Below are 24,189 nucleotides of genomic sequence, written 5' to 3' on the forward strand. Positions count from 1 at the left end.
CCATCTGACTGTAGTATGTGTGGGCTCCGCCTAGCATGGTGATCACCTTGACTTACAAAGTTGTACAGATGAGGAAGTCCCCAGGCCTGACCCCCAGCTTGTGTTAACTGATCTCAACCTGGGCCAGCTATCAGGGTCGGGGGAAAGCAGGGCGGAGGGGGCTATAATTAGCTTCAGTGGGCAGGAATTCTCCTGTGGGCTTCGGGATCCCGAAATCAGGATCAAATGGGGGCCAGAACCTTACACGGTGTGAGGGACAATCATTTGGAAGTGATTTTTCCCCAGTTGGCCAATTAGTGGTCAGAAAGTGGGGTCTCTAAACTGGTGGGCCAACAGGAGGTCCTTCATCCTTGACGGGGCTGCAGGCTGCCGTGTCAGATAAGCGAGGGAGCGGGCATCTCAAGATGGAGGCAGTGTCTCTCCAGCTTTTCAAAATTTTAGATTAAAAAAAGTGACTCGGCAGCTGGGCACCCGGTCTGGAGGGGGAGCACCTCCACAGCATGGCCTGTGACCATAGCTACAGGCAAGGGGGAGGGAGAAAGTGCCTCGAAGCCTACCTGGAGAACTGGTCCTCCGGACGACCATCGTGAGTCGGCCTCCAGTCTGCGGGCCTAGTCCCCAGTGACTCGCGAGGTGAAGGGGTGAGGGTTGCTGGGGGGGGGGGGGGGGGTGGGGGCTGCAGGCCGACTGGAAAATTCCAACTGGTTTCAGACAATAAACATTTCAATCGCGTTAGCTGGCTTTCTGCCGCTCTTTGGGCAGGTAGACCCGCCGCCTCCATTCCTGCCTCCTGGAAAATCGTCCGGTTAGCAGGATGGAGCCAGCAGAGCGGAATTTTACACCCGCCCCCACCACCCCGGCTGCTGTGCCTGCCCCCACTGCGGAGTTACAATTCCTGTCCCTTGATTTCAGATTAGGAAAGGAAAGAAGCTAGTCAGCCTGGTCACTCCTTGCTGATTCCTGTTGCATAGAAGTGGATATCAAACCTGTAACCTCCACCATCTAGAAGGACAAGGGAAGCTGGGGAATGGGAACACCACCAGCTCCAAGTTCCCCTTCAAGTCACCACCATGACTTGGACATATATCCTCGTTCATTTGTAGTTGTTGGGTCAAAATCCTGGAGTCACCTAACCAACAGCACTGTGGAAGTACCTTCTCCACATGGGCTGCAGCGGTTCAAGAAGGTGGGTCACCACCACCTTCTCAAAGACAATTAGGGATGAGCAATAAATGTTGGCCTTGCCAGCGATGCCCATAACCAAAGAATAAATGTAAAAAATAAACAGGAGAGCATGATGTAGCTCAGCACTGATACTCGCCTCAGTCAACATGCACTTTCTGGGCCCAAGCTTGAAGATCATAGGAACGTTGGAATTCCTAGCTGACAAAAGGAAAAGGTCCATCCATAATGTCTTTTACAATCTCAGTAGTGGCAAAATACAGTGATAAAGGAGTTGTTGACTAATTATAGCAATCAATCTCCGTCAATCAGTCTAAAGCAGACCCAGACACGACATGAGGAAAATTCTCAGTGGTGGAGAGCTTCAAGAAGCACAGGCCCAAAGAATGGGCCTTTGGGTGAGGGAGTGAAGTCTGTTGAATCCCTTTAACTATACTGAAGAATGAGTAGCAATGTTAGATGAGGCAAAAAATTAGGCAGCAAAAAAAATATGTATTGCTTCTTTAATAACACTAATTCAGCATTTAGTGGTACTGACTCTTTAAACGCTGAATGGTTTGTATTGAAAGACAAGCCTCTCATACATTTGTGACATTTTTGCATGGGACGGCGAACAGTGCCAAATGCCATCAAGCCCACATTCGCATCACATGCTGACAGCAACCACCCTGGAACAAGCAAAGGATTCATCGCTCGATCTGTGTGTGTATTGTTCTACTCCCAGATTCATTAACACAGCCTCTGGAGAGAGTTAGTGAGGGATAAGACTGCATTCCCCAGGACGGCCACCCCGCTCTACAATGAATGGTACACTCACGCTCAGCACCACTTCAGCCTCCGCTTAAAGGGACTGTGGGTAGCTTTCAATGCTGCTTTTCACATCCAAAGTGCCTTATGGCCAATGAGGGACTTTTGAAGTGTAGCCACTGGTGTAATGTAGGAAATGGGGCAGCCAATGCGTGTACAGCAAACTCCCACAGACAGCAATATGATAATGAGCCTCCGTGACAGGAACTTTGTTGGGTATTGGCAATGCGTCTCCACCTGCTCCAATGGGAAGGAGGTCTTGCTCCGGGAGGATGTCAGCAGGGAACTGACGTGGCAGCCTGACCCTCCTGACGCACCGGGTGCTTAGACATGTCGAAGGAGCTGATCCTCTGTCTGTAGGCCCTGTGTTGGGGAGTCTCACTTCCTTCCAGCCGGATCTCAGTGTCCATCCCTCTGCCCTGTGAGGGGGTATGCAACTGAGGAGAAGGCAGCTCGTGTTGCTCCTGCTGCTGCTGCTGGAGCAGTTGGCAGGGTTGTTGCCTCTGCTTTTTGGCCCCCCGCAGAGGTGGAAGGCAGAGTCGCGGAAGCTGCTCCCATGTCGTGGTGAAGGCTGACAACATGGTAGTGCAGCTGAAAGTGAGGCAAGTGGCAGACAGGTGAAGTGCCTTCGAAGAACTTGACAATCAACTGTCAAGCAGCGATAGCACTCCGAGAGAAGTAGCTCTATGAGCAGCAGCCCGTCACCTGGCCATGGCTGGAGCTTTCTCAGTGTAACTAATCAAAGCCTTCCCAGCCTGTCAGTTTTGCTGAAGTTCTTTCCGCTGTGCGCTCACCCCAGTGGCCCAGGCAAGTTGTTGACAGGTCGGGCAGCAGGTTCCAAGCTGGGCAATCTAGGACTCAGGACTGAAACAGCTCATTATTGATGTCTTAAAAACCTCAGCAGTTTCTTAATTACTTATCCATCAGATTCAAGGGGGTTCCCTGCTCCCCTTCAATTCTGCCCTGGGGAAAGCCGGAAGAGGGCGGGATTGGGTCAGAACATGACGTCAATTTCTGGGACTTTCCCACTCTGCTCGCCCCAAACCCGCTGGGAAAATTCTTCCCCATGTCTCATTCTCTTTCTGTCTCGGTAGCTCTCTTTAGCTTTGGCATGATCGCGTCTGTATCTCCTTCTATTGGGGCTGAATTTTTCCAAGAGGGCCGACATGGGGACCATTTCCAGGTTCTGACCCCACTTGAGGTTATCGTGTAACATTCAGCTGAATTTTGCGGAAGACGGCCAATTAGTGGGTCGCCTCCATGATCGCCATCCAATTAGGGACAGTGGCGTGTCCGGGAGACGAGAGCTAGACATGGCGGGTCCAATGTCCAGAGGTAGCCTCATTTCATCAACCTCAGCTGCACTGCTTCTCCGCCACCTCACAGTGACCTGGACTGACCTCTGCACCCTCTCACTTTCACCATCTGACAGCTCAGCTTCCACAATGGCAGGTCAATGGCAATGCACAAACTCCTCTTTGCTAATTCCCCCTTATATACAAAGGATTGAATGGCTGCCGCTTTAGTCAATGCCTTTACATTGTGCAGCCAGCCCATCTGCTTTGGCAAGGTTCTGACACATCTGTATTTATGTGCATCCGTGTTTGCATGCGTGTTTGTGTGTGCATGACTGCTCCGTGTTGTTGTGTGTGCACATGTATTCTGTGTGTTGCATGTGCATCTGTATCTGAGTTTGCATGTGTTTCTGTTCCTCTGTTTGCATATGTTTGTGTGTTGCATGTGCATCTGTATCTGAGTTTGCATGTGTTTCTGTTCCTCTGTTTGCATATGTTTGTGTGTGTATATGCGTGTGCGTGTGTGTCTGTCTGTCTCTCTCTCTCCCCATGTCTCTGCACTGGCCAGTGTTTGTGTAGACCTGTGGCATGTCTCTAACTCTTTGAATGCCCTTCCTCATAAGCCTCACTGGAAGGGGACAACTTCACTGCTATGACCCACTTTAACAGTCACTCACACCCAGTGAACTTAGCCTCTGTGAACCATTTCTCAACTCAGAATTCAGTGGTCGCTGTAGACAGAAGATCTTTCCAGAATATTCCAGCAGTGGGCTAATTCTTCTAGCTTTCTACACCTCAATGCAGCATGAAATCTCACCTTGGCTCTGTGGCAGCTGCGATGTCCATGCTCAGGTAGTGTGGTTTGGGCATTGTGGCGATGAAATGGAGGTTAGCAGGATTAAAAAGCCGCACTGTCCCATCGGCACAACCGCAGAAGATAAAATCCTCATTGACCGACAAGCAGTTGGCCATTGTGGTCTGTGGGGAGGGGAAAGGATCAACATTATAAAGAGATTACATTCTTGAAATAAAAAAAAGACCCCTATAGTTGTTTTTCCAAAAAATAAAATCCAAACAAATTGCTGCTGTATTAAAAACGAATCATTTGTTACCGCGAAAGATTTGGCTCCAGGCAGCAACAAGCTGCAAAACACACATACACACACACGCACACACACATACACATGCATACACATGCACGCAGACACACACACATACATACACGCACACACAGACATGCACACGCACATACACACATACATACATGCACACATGCACACACACACACACATGCATACACATGCACGCAGACACACACACATATACACGCACACACAGACATGCACACGCACACACACACATACATACACACACATGCACACGCACACACACACATACATACACGCACACGCAGACATGCACACGCACACATGCACACACACATACATACACACACATGCAGACATGCACACGCACACGCACACACGTACATACACACGCACATTGAAGTCACAGAATTAGAAATTAAAACGCCATTTTGATTGTAATTGAGAGAATTTAAAATATTTGTCTCCATAACTTGTTTTTACAGGGATGGGGTCAGTGAGTATCTGAAGTTGAAAGGATATTAGTGACCTTGAGGGGCTGCTGAGAATTTGGCAATACAATTGTGGATATCAGGAATTTAGGATATAGGATAGACAAAGGGTTTGCCTTCTTGGGAAAAGGTGACTGAGGTGATTCGAATTAATGGCATCACGATTGACAAGGAATTTGAGAAAATTGTTCAGAATGGCGGGGTTTTAGATCGGAGGGGAGAGACACAGATAAAAATCAGGAAATTAGGAGTTAAGTCCCCAGGGGGGGGCAATAGAATTGAGAAATGTGTTACTTGCGACGGCTGCATCAATGGCGTAAGAAGCAATGAGCTTTGTCCTGGTAGATTGAGGATATGGTCAGAAGGCAGGTCTGTCAAAAACATAATGACTTCCTTGTTTGTCCTAATAAATTTCAACATGGTAAATCTGTCAGGACAGCGTGGCTGCAGTTGATAATTGAGCCTCCATTAGTGCAGGGTGGAAGAAATCACTCCCTTAGAACACTCACTCATCAAAACCTATTTTCCTGCTCGGTAGCGACTTTTCTTTTGTGTGTGAACACACAGCAAAGTACTTTCCCCCTCTCCCCCTCCCATCCTGTCCAGATAACTGTGCATAAGGTGGCCCTTATGAAGCAATTTTTGTTTTTGTACAGTAAATCTTATCCCTGCTAAAAAAAAAATGAATAGTACATTTTGACTAACATGAGCTGGGCGGAGACACGGATACTTAGGCTCATGTTGGTTGAAAATTTCTGAAAGCATTCATCTGGTGAAGGAAACATAAGATGAAGGTGCTTAAATGCTGTACTTATGCCTTTCTCACATTTTCCTGTCTCAATGGGCAGAATTTTACGCTTGTCGGGTTGACGCGCGCCCAACCCAAACGAGCGTAAAATGACGAGCAGTGACATCGGGTGAGCGTCCCAGCATCATTGCGCACTTGTGCGATATTTCGGTCAGCAGGCACGCGCGGGAGTCAGCAGCACGCTCGCTGACAATGAACAGGCCGATTGAGGCCATTAAAGATCTAATTGAATTCAACTTTTCGTTGCCCGTCCAACCTTACGGTGGGCGGGCAGGCGAAAAAGCCAAGCGGCCTTTGGATTTTTTGCGAAACCTCATCCACGGGCGGGATGAGGTTTCAGTCCGTCATTAATAAAAAAGAAAATTTTTCAAACTAATCTCTAACATGTCCCTGCTCGTGTGACAGGGTCACATGAGGAGACACGTTGTTAACATTTTTAAAAATCTTGCTTTTTTATTTTTCTTCGTCTTTTTATTTTATTTTTATTTTTCAAAATCTTCATCTCCCTGAGGGAGCTCTGTGCCTCGGGGAGCTCTTCCTGCGCGTACCTGTGTGCATGCACAAACTCGCCCTCCTCTCCCCCCACACACAGGCAGCGCTGAGCGCTGCAGCATACATTTCACGCTGGGTGGGCCTTCATTGGCTCGCCAGAGTGAAATCATGGTCGGCTTCCCGACCGCTCCCGCTCGCCCCCACCCAGCCCACCGGACAGGCTAACGATGTGAATTAAATACCTGAAAGGGGGGAAACATTAGCAGGGCTATGGGGAAAGAGCAGCCGAGTGGGACTAATTAGATATCTCTTTCAAAGAGACAGCACAGGCACAAAGGGCTGAACGGCCTCTTTCTGTGCTGTAGGAATTCTATGATTTGTGGGCTGTCACTCAAGGATTTTTCCAGCAGTTCAGTGGTGTAGGCGATGGGTGAGGGGGCAAGGGGCAGAGGGCTGAGGGGGGTGAGGGAGGAAACACCGATTTAAAGTGATTGACAAAGTAATCAAAGACAACTTGCAGAAAAAAACGTCTTTACGCAGCGCGTGGGAGTTAGGATCTGGAATGCACTGCCTGAGTGTGAGGAGGGGGCAGATTCCACTGCGTCTTTCAAAAGGGAATTGGATAAGCATCTGAAATACTGGGTGGGAAGCCGGGGGCAAGAAATCCCTTTCCTGTCGCCATGAAGAGAATCTTGCCGGAAAGCGCAGGTGTGGCGGTGCATGCGATGCCCCCTCCCATGGTCGAATTTCCATTGGCCATCCATGTGGGCTCACCCGCGTGGTATAGCCATCTGAGGAGGGGTGTCAGATGGCTAGCTGTGGCCGCAGAACCAGATCCCTGATTCAGTCAGTGCCTTTGGGAAGCAGGCGGAGGACAGAACGCTTGCGGGATTGGCTGCCATTACGCCGCCCTTTCGCTACTAGGACCTGGCTGATAAGATGAGCAGCTCCTCTGTCTCTCTCTCCTGGTTCAGCCAATCCCCAGCGGGCATGTGCGCACAAAACTGCCTGTATCTTGGCACAAACCTGCAGGAAATTGGGAAGTTAGTTTAAAAGAGGCCACAAGGTTGGTTGAATCACAGAACCGTACAGCGCAGGAGGGGGCCATTCGGCCCTTGCGCCCGTGCTGGCCCTTTGAAAAAGGTTTCCAATTAGCCGCACTCCCCTGCGCCCTGCATTTTTTTCTCTCCAGCCTAAATCCCATTCCCCAGCCGGTGGTGCAGCCAAGCCGGCGTGTGTCAGTGCCGGTCCCAAGGCCGGATGAGTGGGGAGGGCTGCCGGCAGGAGGGGCATCTGGCTGTAAAGCTACCGACCAAACACCGAAAAAAAAGATGGTTGACATGAAGGAGTGAGAAACCAGCCTTGTGGCAACTCCATGTAAGATGGGAAAAGCTGAAAGGGGAAGGGAGGAAAGGGAGTATACATCCAATTCCTTTATACAAGTTACTACTCACTTTCAGGCAGTGCATTCGAGATCATAACAACTCGCTGAGTAACTAAAATCCTCCTCATTTCTCCCCAAATGTTTTGCCATGGGTGATGAAAAGCTTGGTCAAAGAGGTAGGTTTTAAGGAATGTCATAAAGTGGGGGGGAAGAGAAGAGAGGTTTAGGAAGTGAATTCCAGAGCCTTGGGCCCAGGCAGCTGAAGGTACAGCCACCAATGGTGGATCCAGCGAAGGAAGTGGGGGATGGTTGAGAGATCAGAGTTGGAGAACTGCAGAGATCTCAGGGGGCTGCGGGGCTGGAGCCGATTTCAGAGGTAGGGAGAGGTGAGGCCACGAGAGGGACTTGAAAACAAGCAAGCGGGTTTTAAAATCAAAGCGTTACTGAATCAGGAGCCAATGTAGGTCAGTGAGCAGAGGAGTGATGGGTGCACAGAGATGGTGCAGAAACATTCCTCACCCTCAGCAGCAAGCACACAAAACACCAAGGAAGCAAATTCAAAGAGGAGCAAGATGATAGACTCCTTGAACCCTCATGCGCGTGTAACTGAGCACGATAATTCGTCACAGAGATGCAGACACACAATGGAGGATGTCAGAGTTGAACGGGTAATGGAGGATGCTGACACTGGCATGTACACTTACTGTTGTACTGTCTATGTTCTTTTCAAAGTCAACAGGGGGAGAGCAGTCGGGAAGAGGAGAGGGAATCAAGTGTTAGAGATACAATACAGAGCAGCACACTGAGCTGACAGAACACACATCACATCTCTATCCTTCTACTTGGCTACATTTCCAGTGCAGATCAACAGGAAGGCACACACTGGCAGACACATCGCACAGGAGCTACATATTCTCACATACACCTCTCGTAGGCAGAACAATGGATGGCAGCTTCACCAACACAGACCTTTCCACTGTCAAGGGCTAGCTCCTCTGTCAGTACATTCCCAGTTTGCAGCATTAAACTACACAAAGCATACAATCCACACAGAACCTGACAGGAACAAACCTTTCCTTTTACTTAACATATCCTGCGCATTGCCCTAGCCAATGGTTATCGCTCTCCTGACATCACAGATTTTCTAGTCATTTATTTCACTGCTGTTTGTGGGATCTTGCTGTGTGTAGATTGGCGTTTCCGACAGTAATAACTCTTCAAAATGACTTCATCAGCCTTGCAGAGATGATAAAGGCCATTCAGTCTGTTGGGTTGTTAATCAGCCTGCAGGTCCAAACATGGCTCCCCAGGGGGTAATGTGGGAAAGGACACTGTAAAGACGGAGGGGCCCCTCCCCTCAGTGGGGCTGCAAATGCCCTCCCAGGTTTGGAAGGGGAAATAATTCCCTGTTTGGATCACTGCCCACTGCTGAAGTGGACATCAGGTGATGGCTGGGTTGCAGAGCCTTACGTAGGGCAGAATTTTATGCTCCCCCAGGGGCAGGTTAGAAGGCAGGCAGGGGAGACCTAAAATTGGGCCTAATGCCATAGGTGCCGTTCCTGGAGTCAACCCTCTCACCCTGCCCCCATCACAATTTTACAGGCGGAGAGGGAGGCATTAGGGTGACCAGCCTGCGGGCCAATTGAGGCCCTTAAGAGGCCACTTAAGAGTGAAGCCTAGCAGCGTTCACTGCTCGAGCTGCTGGCAGGCAAGTGCGAGAGGTACTGACTGCCTTTACAGACCCCCTGGGCTTATCAGGCAACCCCTCCCCCCAAACTACCCTGTTCCCTTTTCCCTCCTCACACAGCGTCACCCCCTCCCCCACAACCCAGGATTCTCCGCCCACCTTGGCCTATCCACTCCAGCACCCCAGTGCACAACCCCTCACCAGGACCTGTTAACCCATTCGGCTGACCCACCAAAAACCCTACCCCCACTGACCTCCCCATCTGGGTCCAGTCAAGATCTCCACATGGAATTGGCCAATTTCATTGGCCAGCAGCTTTCAAAGGTGGGGCTTCCTCCCCGGATGGAGGCAGAAGTCTTGACCCGAGCCAATTAATAACCTGTCGAGCATTAAGTTGCTGCGGAGCAACCCGCTGGGGCAGGGGCGAAGAATTTACACGGGGTGGGGGGGGGCAAGGGGACCCCAGCACAATGTAGAATTCTGTCCATAATGAAGAGTGGTGTGCTGGGCGGGGGACTGTACCCCATCACACATCTGAGTGAGAGGACTTCCTATCTTTGGTCCTGAGGAGCTGCTCAGGCCATCGACCCACTGTCACACTGGCCCTGACACATTGGTTATCATCACCAGCTCAGGCTGTTGTCCCTTCTCCCATCCAGTTTTCTCAGCTCCTCTCCCCAAGTCGCTGGGTCATGGGCACTGACCATCCTCTGTACCTCACCCAACTGTGTGTTTAAGCCTGGGGCACAAACGCCGGTTGGCTATCTGACCACAGAAGGCATCACCCACTCCACCCTGCTCGTCACTTTGTCTGGTAGCCACACCTCCATGAATGGCAGCTGACTGGTGATCAGGAGGATGAATCCTTGGTTGGTCAGTTGATCTCTCCCCAGGAGCAATGCTGGGCCAGCTAGAGTACTCTCCATTCCTTTCTGTAACTGGATGATGAACTCCTGGTTACCCTGGGCAGTGCCTCCACCCACTAAAGCCACCAGGTGGGCATCTGATCCCGTTCAGAAACCCCAGGATAAGAGTCACAGGTGTTCGGGGAACAGCGCTGCCTCACCCGGAATTTCCTGGGAAGTTCTCCTGGCTGCCTCCCATTACTTCGGAAATCTGATTTACATGGATTAAAAAAAGGGAGGGTTCCCCCGTCCTAGAGTACGACAATAAATCGGGAGAATGTCCACAAAATTTCCCAGCATCTAGCTCAACCCACACTTTGCAGGATGACGCACTGAAGAGCTGTGTCGGAGTGACACCAGAGGATTCTGTTATCATCGTTTTGGGTCTTAGATGAGGTTGTCCATGTTTAGGATTTACAGAGACTGCTGGAGGCAAGGCTATCAGTGAACTTTACCTTTTATTGACCATTATACTAACTATGTACAGTACAAGGCTTGGCATGAGGCTCTACATAGAACTATCCCTCAGCACACTCTGTTGTCACGAGATGTTACATCACTGACGATGTAGACTGTCAATTTACATATTTAACATTAACCCTTTATACTACAAAGAAGGAAAGAATTAGCTTGTATTTCTAAAGTATCTTTCATGACCACAGGATGTCCTAAAGCATTTTACAACTTATAAAGTGCAACTGCAGTGCAGCCACTGTTGTAATATAGGAAATGCAGCAGCTAATTTGTGCACAGAAAGCTCCCAAAAACAGTAATGAGATAATGACCAGATGGTCAGTGATCTTGGTGGTGGGTTAAATAATGATCAAGACACTAACAAAAACGACCCTGCTCTTCTTCAAATTAGCACCACGGGGTCCATTTCGTGCACCTGAGAGGGCAGATGGAGCCACAGTTTAACATCTCATCTCAGAGACGGTGCAAGAACAGTCTAGCGCTCCTTTGGTACTGCACTGGAATGTCATTCTGTGTTTAAGAGCCCACAACCTCTGACTCAGAGGTAAGACTGTTACCCCTGAGCCAGGGTTGACCCAGGGAGGTTATTGTTAAATTAGATGCTCACAGAAATCAAACAGAGAAAGGAAGGAGAGCAGCTTAATCAAGTGTAGTGGAATCACTATGATAGTATTTGAGAGTAGTCGGGTGACAAACTGCACATATCAATGGGTCTCACTGTTGCCAGGCCTTTGCCTTAAAATGACAAATTCTCAATGGCACTTACCCTCAGCTCGACCCACTTAACCAGAAGCCTCTTCTCACTGAACTCACACAGAAGGCCGGAGGTGGTGATGCAGAACGTACTGTCGGCTTTCTTGCTGCGCCCGCACGCCACATCACTGAAGAAGTTGTTACGCAGCTCGCCCAGTAGTCCCGAACGTCCCAGCAGAGGGACGGTGGCATTCACCTGAAACAGAGGGCAACAAACCTCCATCAACGGGGCCCCCCAACAGGGAAGAGCAGGCGGCAGTGACAGGAACGGGAGAACACCAGCAGACCGAGCGAGAGGAACAGTGGGGGATGAGAGGAAAAACAGCCACCTGGGGCTCAATTTTAACACAATCAAAACTCATCCACTTGTACACAGTTAAAATTGGGCCCATGGAGAGGAACAAATAGACGTGCAGGCAGAGAGAGACACACAAGGGCACAGAAAGAAAGAGAGACTAGAGATGTAGTTTATATGGACTGCTAGAAGGCATCGATAAAATTCCACACGAGAGACTGTAAACTCAAATTAAAGCTCTTGGAACTGAAGGCAAATTATTGACCTGGTTGGAAGATTGGTTAGGCGCTAGAAGGTAGAATAGGGATAAATGGTAAGTATTCACATTGGAAACTCTTTCGAGTTATCAACAGTCACAGATTGCAACTCTTTCGAGTACAATCACAGTTCTTGATTTCCGGGAGTGGGACATGAACCCACAACCCTCTGATTCAAAGGCGAGGGTGCTATGAACTGAGCCACAGCTGAAGGAAGTGACCAGTGGGGGATGATTTAATGAAGGTGACAGGGGCCCCACCCACTGGCTGGAGAGCCAGTGACAGCCCTGCATCGCCTCTCTAAGGGAAGGCCTGCCAAATTAAATGCCACTCAAGCACATAACTGGACAGTGTTGGGCCTTCCCTGGGCAGAAGCCCCGCCTGCTGAAAGCTGCTGGCCAGTCAGAGGACGGCAGCTCCATCGAACAGCAGCACCACTGGGGAGGCGGTGGCTGCTGCCGGTATGACAGCCACCCGAGGGCCAGGGATGGTCTCTGGATCCCAGGCCACAGGTGGGTGCGGGCGAGGGAGGGGGCCATGGGGCAGGGGTGGGGGAGGAGGGGCAGCGATCAGGACAGGGGGAGGGCTCTCAGAGGACTCCCCATCCCCCCCTTCCCGATGCCGGGCGCCTTGATCAGGCCCAGAGTGCCTTTGAACGAGCGTTCCCTCTTGCACAGGCCTGCTTGTCGTCCTCCCTGCATGAGACCCCCACCCACCTGCCACTTGGCTCAGCAGGATGAGGTCCTTAAGTGGGTATTAATTGTGGCTTAATCACCTGCCAACCTCCCGCCTGATTAAATTACCTGCCCCCCCCCCCCACCACCCCCCCGCCCCCCTCAACCACCCCACGAAACTTGCCGTGAGGGTGGGGGGCATTAAATTCTGCCCGTGGTGTCCCACAAGGATCTGTGTTTGGGCCTCAACTGGCTGTTAATAGGCTGGAGGTGGGACTTCTGCCCTTCTGGAGCAGAAGTCCTGCCTTGGAGAGCTGCCTACCAATCAGATACCGGCAGCTCTCCAGTACGGCAACACCACCAGGAGTGGTGACACCTACAGGTACTGCACTCGGGGCGTGAGGAGGGGATCCAGCTGGATCCAGCCCAAGAGGTGAGTCAGGGGTCTCCATGGGTGCCAAGCTGGGAAGCTCCAGTGAGGGGGTTTCAAAGGCCATGGAGGGGAGGGGAACCTGGGTGGGGGTAACATCTTGAGTGGGGGGAGGGGAGCCCTCCAATGGGCCCAGGGGGATAAGCTCTAATCCACGAACTGATGGTGAGGGTTAACCTGGAGTTTATTCCTTCTAGCCAAAGGTAGGCAGATCTTCCAGTCTCATTTAAATCTTCCCAAGCATGGTCTCCTCAATTCGATCGTGAGCTCCCACCCACATTCTGCATGATGAACAAAAGAGACTCGCTGCCTCTATCTCTCTGCTCTCTCTCCGAGATTCTTGCAGCATGACCTATCTGTGAAAATCATGAAAGCGGATACTACAGTAGCTTCCTATGGTCTGTTCCCCTCTCAAAGCCCGTCTCCATGGCAATGTGAATCACACGGACCTTGTATCCAGGTAGAAATGCTGATTAACTATCTTCTAAGCCCCAACTTCATTCTACATTGGAAATAAATAGACAGTTTAAAGCACAACCATTTATAAAGACTGACATTTCTAACATCTCCCTGTGAGATATGAAGACTAACCATCTACCCATAGTTAGCACAGATGCTCTTACTATTCTCTACAGGAGTGAATATTTTGTTCCTTCTTTCCAGTAAAACAACCTGCCCCCTCACCCCCTTTAGCTTTTAACAATCCAGCCGCCCAGGCTTCTTGTCGGGCAGAATTCAGGAGAGGTCACATGACCCCCCCCCCCCCCCAGCCCCCGCTTCATTCCTCCATTTTACGCTAAATTAGAAATTCCTGATCTTGGTCAGATATCCTCACCTTAGAGGCCTTGGATGCATCCAGATACCAGAACTTGACGTGCCTGTTGCCAGCAGTGACAAAATAACTGCTATCCTCGGAAAAGGACACAGCCGTCACCTTGCTTGATACTTTATTAGCTGCCACGACAACATTTTTCTGTGGAAGAATCCAGAAACACACAATTCATATTGCCACAGAACGTAATCAACGGCTACCATAAATATTGCATCAACTTTTGTACAGAAACCCAGGACACCCCAGACCAGTGATTTTCAATCCTTTTTTGGTTAAGGCACCGTATAATATATTGTGAAATTCCGTGGAACCCCAACCCATTCTCCCGCTCCCCCCCTACTAGAAATATTATAAAACAAAAATGAAAACTAGGTTAAACACTAGTGAATAAATTAATGATTATTTTTCATTAAATGGAAGAACAATATATCTTGAATAAATTGAAAAATTTTGTACAATTTTCAAATCATGTGACCAAAGTGCAAAACCCTTCAGGGATGCTTGGAACCTTGACTGATACATAAGATCATAAGAACTAGGAGCAGGAGTAGGCAATTCAGCCCCTCAAGCCTGCCCCGCCATTCATTACGATCATGGCTGATCACATTTCGGCCTCAACTCCAATTTCCCGCCCTCTCCCCGTAACCTTTCAACCCGTTACTAATTAAAAATCTGTCTATCTCCTCCTTAAATTTATTCAGCGTCCCTGCATCCATTGCACTCTGAGGTAGTGAATTCCACAGATTCACCACCCTTTGAGAAAAGTAATTCCTCCTCATCTCTGATTTAAATCTACCACCCCTTAGCCTAAAACTATGGCCTCTCATTCTAGAATGCCCCAGAAGAGGAAACATCCGCTCCACGTCTACTTTATCCTCTTTAGCATCTTATATACCTCAATTAGATCTCCTCTCATCCTTCTAAACTCTAGCGAGTATAGACCTAAACTGCTCAATCTCTCCTCATAAGACAACTGCTCCGGATGAACACTGCTCCAGAGTAACGGAATGCATGCTGACAGCACTAATGTTATTGACAGTCAGCAAATAAAGGTTCAGCCTGTGATACAGTTTCCTGTGTTATACACTATTCAGTACACACAGCTCTCCCTGTGTAACATGTCCAGTATACACAGTTCTCCCAACGTAAAATGTTGTTCAATGCACACCGCTCACCCTGTGTAACACACTGTACAGAACACACAGCTCTCCCTGTATAACACACTGTTCAGTACACACAGCTCTCTCTGTGTAACACACTGTTCAGTACACACAGCTCTCTCTGTATAACACACTGTTCAGTACACACAGCTCACCCTGTGTAACACACTGTTCAGTACACACAGCTCACCCTGTGTAACACACTGTTCAGTACACACAGCTCTCTCTGTGTAACACACTGTTCAGTACACACAGCTCTCCCTGTGTAACACACTGTTCAGTACACACAGCTCTCTCTGTGTAACACACTGTTCAGTACACACAGCTCTCCCTGTGTAACACACTGTTCAGTACACACAGCTCTCTCTGTGTAACACACTGTATAGTACACACAGGTCTCTCTGTATAACACACTGTACAGTGCACACAGGTCTCTCTGTGTAACACACTGTACAATACACACAGCTCTCCCTGTGTAACACACTGTTCAGTACACACAGGTCTCTCTGTGTAACACACTGTACAGTACACACAGCTCTCTCTGTATAACACACTATACAGTGCACACAGGTCTCTCTGTGTAACACACTGTACAGTACACACAGCTCTCTCTGTGTAACACACTGTACAGTGCACACAGCTCTCTCTGTATAACACACTGTTCAGTACACACAGCTCTCTCTGTATGACACACTGTTCAGTGCACACAGCTCTCTCTGTGTAACACACTGTTCAGTACACACAGCTCTCCCTGTATAACACACTGTACAGTGCACACAGCTCCCTCTGTGTAACACACTGTTCAGTACACACAGCTCTCCCTGTATAACACACTGTACAGTGCACACAGCTACCTCTGTGTAACACACTGTACAGTGCACACAGCTCTCCCTGTATAACACACTGTTCAGTACACACAGCTCTCTCTGTGTAACACACTGTTCAGTACACACAGCTCTCTCTGTGTAACACACTGTTCAGTACACACAGCTCTCTCTGTGTAACACTGTTCAGTACACACAGCTCTCCCTGTATAACACACTGTTCAGTACACACAGCTCACCCTGTGTAACACACTGTTCAGTACACACAGCTCTCCCTGTGTAACACACTGTTCAGTACACAGCTCTCCCTGTGTAACACACTGTTCAGTACACACAGCTCTCCCTGTATAACACACTGTTCAGTACACACAGCTCTCCCTGTATAACACACTGTTCAGTACACACAACTCTCCCTGTATAACACACTGTTCAGTACACACAGCTCTCCCTGTATAACACACTGTTCAGTACACACAGCTCTACCTGTATAACACACTGTTCAGTACACACAGCTCTCCCTGTATAACACACTGTTCAGTACACACAGCTCTCCCTGTATAACACACTGTTCAGTACACACAGCTCTCCCTGTATAACACACTGTTCAGTACACACAGCTCTCCCTGTATAACACACTGTTCAGTACACACAGCTCTCCCTGTATAACACACTGTTCAGTACACACAGCTCTCTCTGTGTAACACACTGTTCAGTGCACACAGCTCTCCCTGTATAACACACTGTTCAGTGCACACAGCTCTCTCTGTGTAACACACTGTTCAGTACACACAGCTCTCTCTGTGTAACACACTGTTCAGTACACACAGCTCTCTCTGTGTAACACACTGTTCAGTACACACAGCTCTCCCTGTATAACACACTGTTCATTACACACAGCTCTCTCTGTGTAACACACTGTTCAGTACACACAGCTCTCCCTGTATAACACACTATTCAGTACACACAGCTCTCCCTGTGTAGCACACTGTTCAGTACACACAGCTCTCCCTGTATAACACACTGTTCAGTACACACAGCTCTCCCTGTGCAACACACTGTTCAGTACACACAGCTCTCCCTGTGTAACACACTGTTCAGTACACACAGCTCTCCCTGTGTAACACACTGTTCAGTACACACAGCTCTCCCTGTATAACACACTGTTCAGTACACACAGCTCTCCCTGTATAACACACTGTTCAGTACACACAGCTCTCTCTGTGTACCACACTGTTCAGTACACACAGCTCTCTCTGTGTACCACACTGTTCAGTACACACAGCTCTCTCTGTGTAACACACTGTTCAGTACACACAGCTGTCCCTGTATAACACATTTTTAGTGCGTCCCATTTCACCGACACCACTGCTTTGTGTTCCATTGAAACCAGTGTCCACAGAGTAATATTTCAGGACAGTAATGCAGGCAGCAGTACCACCAGTTATCAGAGTAAATGCCAATGTTCCCCCTACCTTCCAAGCCCAAACGTTGACGATCATGTCATGTTGGTATCCCACGGAGACAATGTACTTGGCGTTGGGGGAGAATGCCACACAGGCCACCCCATACTTGTGTTCCTGGAGCTCTGCCACCTGTGTTCTTTCATTGACATCCCAGATTCGAACAGCAGGCATGTGCCCACTCTGTAACACAGCACACAGGGGACAAAATAAACAGTTAGTTACAATCGGGGAGGACAGCTCAGCTTAAGGACATGTTACAAAATGGCTGCATGATCATGGTCAGCAGTGGTTCATCATGGATCGGAAAATCAGTCCTAAAACACCAACTCTGTACTTGCTTAAAACCTGCTGAATCTCCAACTTCTCCCCAGGTCGAATTAAAGGCTGTTGACCTGAAGCTTTGGACTGGATTTTTCCAACCCCCATGGAGGTGGCTTTGAGGAAAATGCGATCGGGCTGCATCAGGGCCAGTTCCACAACGTGTTTCCATCTCTGTGCCCTGTTCCCGGAGGCAGGATACCAGCACAGTGCCGGCTGCCTGACTGCCTGCAGTGGGGCAAGGCAATTAGGGCAATTAATGGGGCAATTAGACCCTATTGTGGAAATGGATTGGAATTTCCCCGAATGCGTATGCCCCCCCCCCACCCCCAACCCACCCACCCCACCCCGACTAACACCACCCCCACCCCCCCACCCCACCCCGACTAACACCACCCTCACCCCACTCACCCACAACATCCCGACTAACACCACCCACACACACCCACCCCCACCCCACCGACCACACCCGCACACCCCGACTAACACCACCCCTCACCCACCACACCCCGACTAACACGACCCCCCACCCACCCACCCCCAACGCCCCCACTCCCACCCACCACACCCCAACTAACACCACCCCCAACCCCCCACCCCCACCCCACCGACCACACCCGCACACCCCGACTAACACCACCCCCCATCCACCACACACCGACTAACACCACCCCCCATCCACCACACACCGACTAACACCACCCCCCATCCACCACACACCGACTAACACCACCCCCCACCCACCACACACCGACTAACACCACCCCCCACCCACCCACCACACACCGACTAACACCACCCCCCCAACCCACCACACCCCGACTAACACCACCCCCCATCCACCACACACTGACTAACACCACCCCCACCCCCCCAACCCACCACACCCCGACTAACACCACCCCCCATCCACCACACACTGACTAACACCACCCCCACCCACCCACCACACACCGACTAACACCACCCCCACCCACCCACCACACCCCGACTAACACCACCCCCACCCCCACCACACACCGACTAACACCACCCCCACCCCCGCCTAACACCACCCCCACCCCCACCCACCCCGACTAATACCACTTCCACTCCACAGCGTCAGGAGCCCAAAAATGGAGCGGAAGTGGCTTCACAGCAGGAGGCCCGAGCCACAAATCACGTGAGGCATTTGATCAAGTTGCCTGCATTTAATCGCAGTGCCCAAGCAGAAGGCAAAACAGAGACTTCATGGAGAGCCATGTCTCCCCTCGCGCACCTGCTGCAATGGCAGCCACTCCCCCTCCGGCTGAAGGCGTCTCCATGGGCATCGCTGACCCTGCAGTGTGGGCCCCTCAGCAGCGCCCACACCGTGGAGCAGGCCTTTCTACCCACAGGCCGCGTTGAACTGACCTCCCAACACTGGAACCCGGCCGCTGTGCTTAAATGGGCAGGTCTCCCAGAGGCGGCTTCTCAATGAAAGGCCTCTGCAAAGATGGCGTCTGACATTCCGCCATGGCCACCTCCGGGGTTCCGACCCGGAATGGGAGGCAATATCGGGATCGTGGCCAGCCAGGGAAAAGAAATCAACCCTTTACCCGTTTCTCTCCACACAGGCGCTGCCTGACCTGCTGCATTCCCAACCTTTTCTGTTTCGAATTCATGAGCTCATTTATTGTCTTAAACGATACAAAAGGAAAATGAAGATCGTTTCAGTTATTTGTTCGGTTGCCAATCTCTAGGTTTCACAATAGCAGAATAAAAACGGCAAATCCTGTAATCTGGCTTTTGTTCTTAAAGTTTGCTCTTTGGAGGTTGAGAAGGAGTTTTAATGATCCTTTGTTTTAATGGTGGGGAAGTCCAGGACAAGGGGGCTTAATCTTAAAACTTGGGCTAGGCCATTCAGGGTGATGTCAGGAAACACTTCTTCACACCGAGGGTGGTGGAAATCTGGAACTCTCTCTCCCCAAAAAGCTGCTGAAGCTGGGGGTTAATTGAAAATCTCAAGATGGGGGACAGGCAGAGGATTTCGGGTGACAGAACCACCAAGGTAGGCAATTGGAGTTAAGATAGAGATCACCCATGATCTAACTGAATGGCAGAAAAGCCTCGAGGGGTTGAACTCCAGTTGCTACATTTGCTACTCTTGATCTGTTCACATTTAATAAATCATATATTTGATTAATAACATGACGGAGAAGTGGTTATTTGGGCCATTCTTTCCTGCGGACGCGACGAAGAATATCTCCTCAGTCTCAGCTGAGGGTCCTTTAATTGGTTTCACGCTGTCTGTATGTTCGATGCAAGGCATGTTATTCAAGATAAACCATCTGACATAGATGTTTCTGTGACTGCAGCTAAAGCTGTGCACTGAATTATGTCTTTGTCTGTTAAGTATTTATTAAAGTGAGCCCCTTGGGCATTTTAAATTTCGTTGACCTTGTCTTTGGGCTCCTGAAGCAATCTGGAAAGCATTAAAAGGACAACTTTAAAACAAGGAGCACCATAGATCAGAACAGATATCAAGAGTGCAGTCAATGTGTGGATCAGAGCTGCAGCAAAATCCAGCTGAGACGGTTGCTTAAATCCTTCAGTTTTAGGCTTTGCACAGAAGGGCAGCATTCTCTCCTCGTAAATCAGTGGAAATAACAATGGGGAGAGATGCACACCGTGCTGCCGACTTGCTGTCCCTTGTTTTATACCATCACTCCAGATCTACTCCTTTGAGTGATGTTGGTTGAAGGTTGGACATTGGCCAGGACACTGGAAAGAACTCTCCTGCTCTTCAAATCGTTCCATAGGATCAGTTACTTGGTTTAACGTCTCATCCCAAAAGTGGCGCCGCCAACAGTGCAGCGTTCCCTCTGTACTGCACTGGAGCGTCAGCCAGCATTGCCTGTCCAAGTCTCTTGAGTGGGTCTTGAACACAATGACTCTTTTGACTCCAAGGACAGTGCGCTGCGACTGAACCACAGCTGGCACTTAAATATGGTGGCAGCCTTGGTGCTCTGCAACACTTGATACATTCTGTCTGATCTGACCTCAGGTGGGTTTTGCATCTTATAACCAACAGATGGGATGCCAGCCTGAGCTCACAACGTCTTGCTTGAGACTCTTCCTATTTGCCTAGTCACGCTGTCAAACCTGTGTAGCTGGCCCTGCCTTTCAAGATACCAACGCAAAGTCACTGGCTTCAGGTCAGATAGTCCAACTGCTGTAGAGTTTCTTTAGGTGCTCAGGTGAACTGGGCAAGGGAGCTTGTGTCTGGCATGAACTCTGGTGAGGTGAGCCAGCTAGGTACAATCATTGACGATGATGGAAGCAGTTATCAGTGCCAGAGAGGGCACAATATTGCCATATTCTAGCCAATCATCACAATAACAATACTGCTCAGGATACTGGCCCATCAAGGGATAGAGAATGGATTCTGTTAAGATCATTTAACAAATAGGTGAATATATCCTGAGGGTTTTAAGATACTTGTTTCCAGCTCTTGTCTAGAGGGAATTGTCAATCCAACTCAGTAAATGTGCATAAGGGCATGACTAGCGTACAGAATCTCTGTAAGGAAAATGCCGAGAGACACCATGCAGCCAATGTGTGGATTGCTCTCCCAGGGAGGGGTCTGCAGACCACCTGTCCGTCGACAGATAACTTCCTGAGGGAAGGAACCTAAGACACTTCAGTCAAATGGAAAGGGAGGAAGTGAAGAAAGAAGGAAGAACGAAATAAAGAACAAAAGAAAGAAAGGAAGAAAGACTTGCATTTCAATCTTCCTTTCATGACTTTAGAACATCTTTTTACAGGCAATGAGGTACTTTTTAAAAGTTTAGTCACTGTTGTAATGTAGGAAACCCAGTGGGCAATTTGCACACAACAGCAATGAGATAATGACCAGATAAATCTGTTTTAGCGATGTTGGTTGAGGGATAAATTTTGCCTGGAACAGTAGGAAAAATTCCCTGTTCTTTTTTGCAGCGGTGCCTTAGCATCTTTCAAGTCCACCTGAGACATTTGGCTTAAAGTCACATCCAAAAGACAGCACCTCCAGCAGTGCAGCACTCCCTCAGTACTGCACTGGAGTGTCAGCTTGTACTATGTGCTCGAGTCACTGTTATGGGACTTAACTGGATAACTCTTTAACACATGGAGACTGAGAAACATCATTCAGTGTACAGATATATCCCTGAAGGAAGGCGCTGATAGTCACTGCTATGCCAGAAACCTCCAGATGCTATGATGCGAGGAGTTCTGGTTGACCGATGTGACCACATCTCGGAAGGGCTCCTGCAATCTTCAAACGCAGCCCAGCGGCATAAAGGGAAACAGACGGTAGAAATTAGGACAACGGAAGCGAGTGATTAAAAGCAAACAAGAACTTGAAAGAAAAGTTCCTTTGAAAATCAAAAAAAGCAGTGCAGCAACTATCCTGGGATAGTTTCACTCTCCAGAACCCTCCACATGAAGCCAGCTAGCAGCTGAGGCCAGTTAACTTAAAATGGAAGTGCAGGAATTAAAACAGAAGCACAGTGAGAAGTAAACTTAAAACAGCAACCAACCAAATATTATTAGGATGAAGATTAAGAAGTTTCTTTGCATTAGGAGGTTTCTGTACAAGACCACTATCAATATTAAACAGGGGAAGAGATGTTAATTGACATTGGTTGATCAGAAGGAATCAGGACAAGGTTACAGCTTTAGAAAGGAGTGGTGCACAGGCACACTCAAAAGCACGGCAAAGTCAAGGGCGAGTGACTAGAACGAGATTCGGTTAATATGTGACCACAAGTCTGTGAAATGGTTAGGCTAACATCAAATCATCAAGAACAAGTCCATAAGACCATAAGACATAGGACCAGAAATTAGGCCATTCGGCCCATTGAGTCTGCTCCGCCATTCAATCGTGGCTGATAAGTTTCTCAACCCCATTCTCCCGCCTTCTCCCTTGATCCCCTTACCAATCAAGAACCTATCTATCTCGGTCTTAAATACGCTCAATGACCTGGCCTCCACAGCCTTCTGTGGCAATGAATTCCATAGATTCACCACTCTCTGGCTAAAGAAGTTTCTCCTCATCTCTGTTCTAAAAGGTCTTCCCTTTACTCTGAGGCTGTGTCCTCGGGTCCTAGTCTCTCCTACTAATGGAAACATCTTCCCCACGTCCACTGTATCCAGGCCTTTCAGTATTCTGTACGTTTCAATCAGATCCCCCCTCATCCTTCTAAACTCCATCAAGTATAGACCCAGAGTCCTCAAACATTCCTCATATGTTAAGCCTTTAATTCCTGGGATCATTCTCGTGAACCTCCTCTGGACCCTCTCCTGGGCCAGCACATCCTTCCTGAGATACGGGGCCCAAAATTGCTCACAATATTCTAAATGTGGTCTGACCAGAGCCTTATAAAGCCTCAGCAGCACATCCCTGCTTTTATATTCTAGTCCTCTCGAAATAAATGCCAACATTGCATTTGCCTTCCTAACTACCGACTTAACCTGCAAGTTAACCTTAAGAGAATCCTGGACTAGGATTTCCAAGTCCCTTTGCACTGCAGACTTCTGAATTCTCTCCCCATTTAGAAAATAGTCGATGCCTCTATTTTTCCCACCACTAGACACTGGGGTTAGGAGGTGGAGACTGGCATAGCCAGGGACAGGGTTGCTAGGAATAAGAGAGAAATACAGAGAAAGACCAAAAGAAATGATAACAATAGGTGTATTAAGATAGTGGGAAAGTAAGAAATCCTTTGTAGCTACACAGAAGATTCTAATAATGAGCAGATATCGGCAATGCCCAATAACGTAGAAGGAAAGGTAAGTAGGATGAGGGTGCAGAAGGATGTGTTGCAAGGACCTTACCTATTGGATGGTGAGCTGCCTACCTGGAGCTATATCAGTGTACACACTGAGGTAAGTTAAAAGGCCACTGGAAAAGGATCAGTGGTAGTAGCTCACTTAGATGCAGACAACATAGGAAGAATACAGGGTTTTCAAAGGTACATATGGAAGGTCTGCTTCAAACACAAAGACGGAGCAATAATAACTGTCTCTGATCTACTCGCTTTATTTGGTAATGGGAGGAAGGTTTTTTAAAATTTGTTCTTGGGATGTGAGCATCACTGGCAAGGTCAGTATTTATTGCTCATCCCTAATTTCCCTTCAGTAGGTGGTGGTAAGCCACTTTCTTGAACTGCTATAATCCATATTGTGTAAGTACACCCGCAGCGCTGTTAGGGAGGGAGATCCAGGATTTTGACCCAGTGACAGTGAAGGAACGGTGATATATTTCCAAGTCAGGATGATGTCTGGCTTGGATGGATTTGCAGGTGGTGGTGTTCCCATATACCTGCTGCCCTTGTCTTTCTAGGTGGTGGAGGTTGTGGGTTTGGAAGATGCTGTCGAAGGAGCCTTGGTGAGTTGCTGCAGTGCATCGTGTAGATGGGAGGGAGTGAATGTTTAAGATGTTGGAAGAGGTGCCAATCAAGTGGGCTGCTCTGTCTTGGATGGTGTCAAGCTTCTTAAGTGTTGTTGGAGCTTCACTCATCCAGGCAAGTGGAGAGTAATCCATCACACTCC

At 49.0% G+C, this 24,189-nt stretch overlaps 1 protein-coding gene across 2 annotated transcripts in view; it reads right to left on the reverse strand.

Moving 5' to 3' along the window:
- mapkbp1 (mitogen-activated protein kinase binding protein 1) overlaps positions 1–24,189 on the reverse strand; it is a 264,467-nt gene that overhangs the window by 72,610 nt on the left and 167,668 nt on the right. For both annotated transcript variants that reach the window (XM_078563074.1, XM_078563073.1), the window contains exons 5-8: positions 17,329–17,499; positions 13,876–14,013; positions 11,398–11,580; positions 4,102–4,262 (exon numbers count right to left, since the gene is read on the reverse strand). In XM_078563074.1, the coding sequence (XP_078419200.1) occupies positions 4,102–4,262; positions 11,398–11,580; positions 13,876–14,013; positions 17,329–17,499 (653 nt within the window). The remainder of the gene's footprint in view (positions 1–4,101; positions 4,263–11,397; positions 11,581–13,875; positions 14,014–17,328; positions 17,500–24,189) is intronic.

The sequence above is a fragment of the Cetorhinus maximus genome, chromosome 18 (assembly GCF_964194155.1).
Source record: "Cetorhinus maximus chromosome 18, sCetMax3.hap1.1, whole genome shotgun sequence".
Taxonomy (NCBI): Eukaryota; Metazoa; Chordata; class Chondrichthyes; order Lamniformes; family Cetorhinidae; genus Cetorhinus; species Cetorhinus maximus.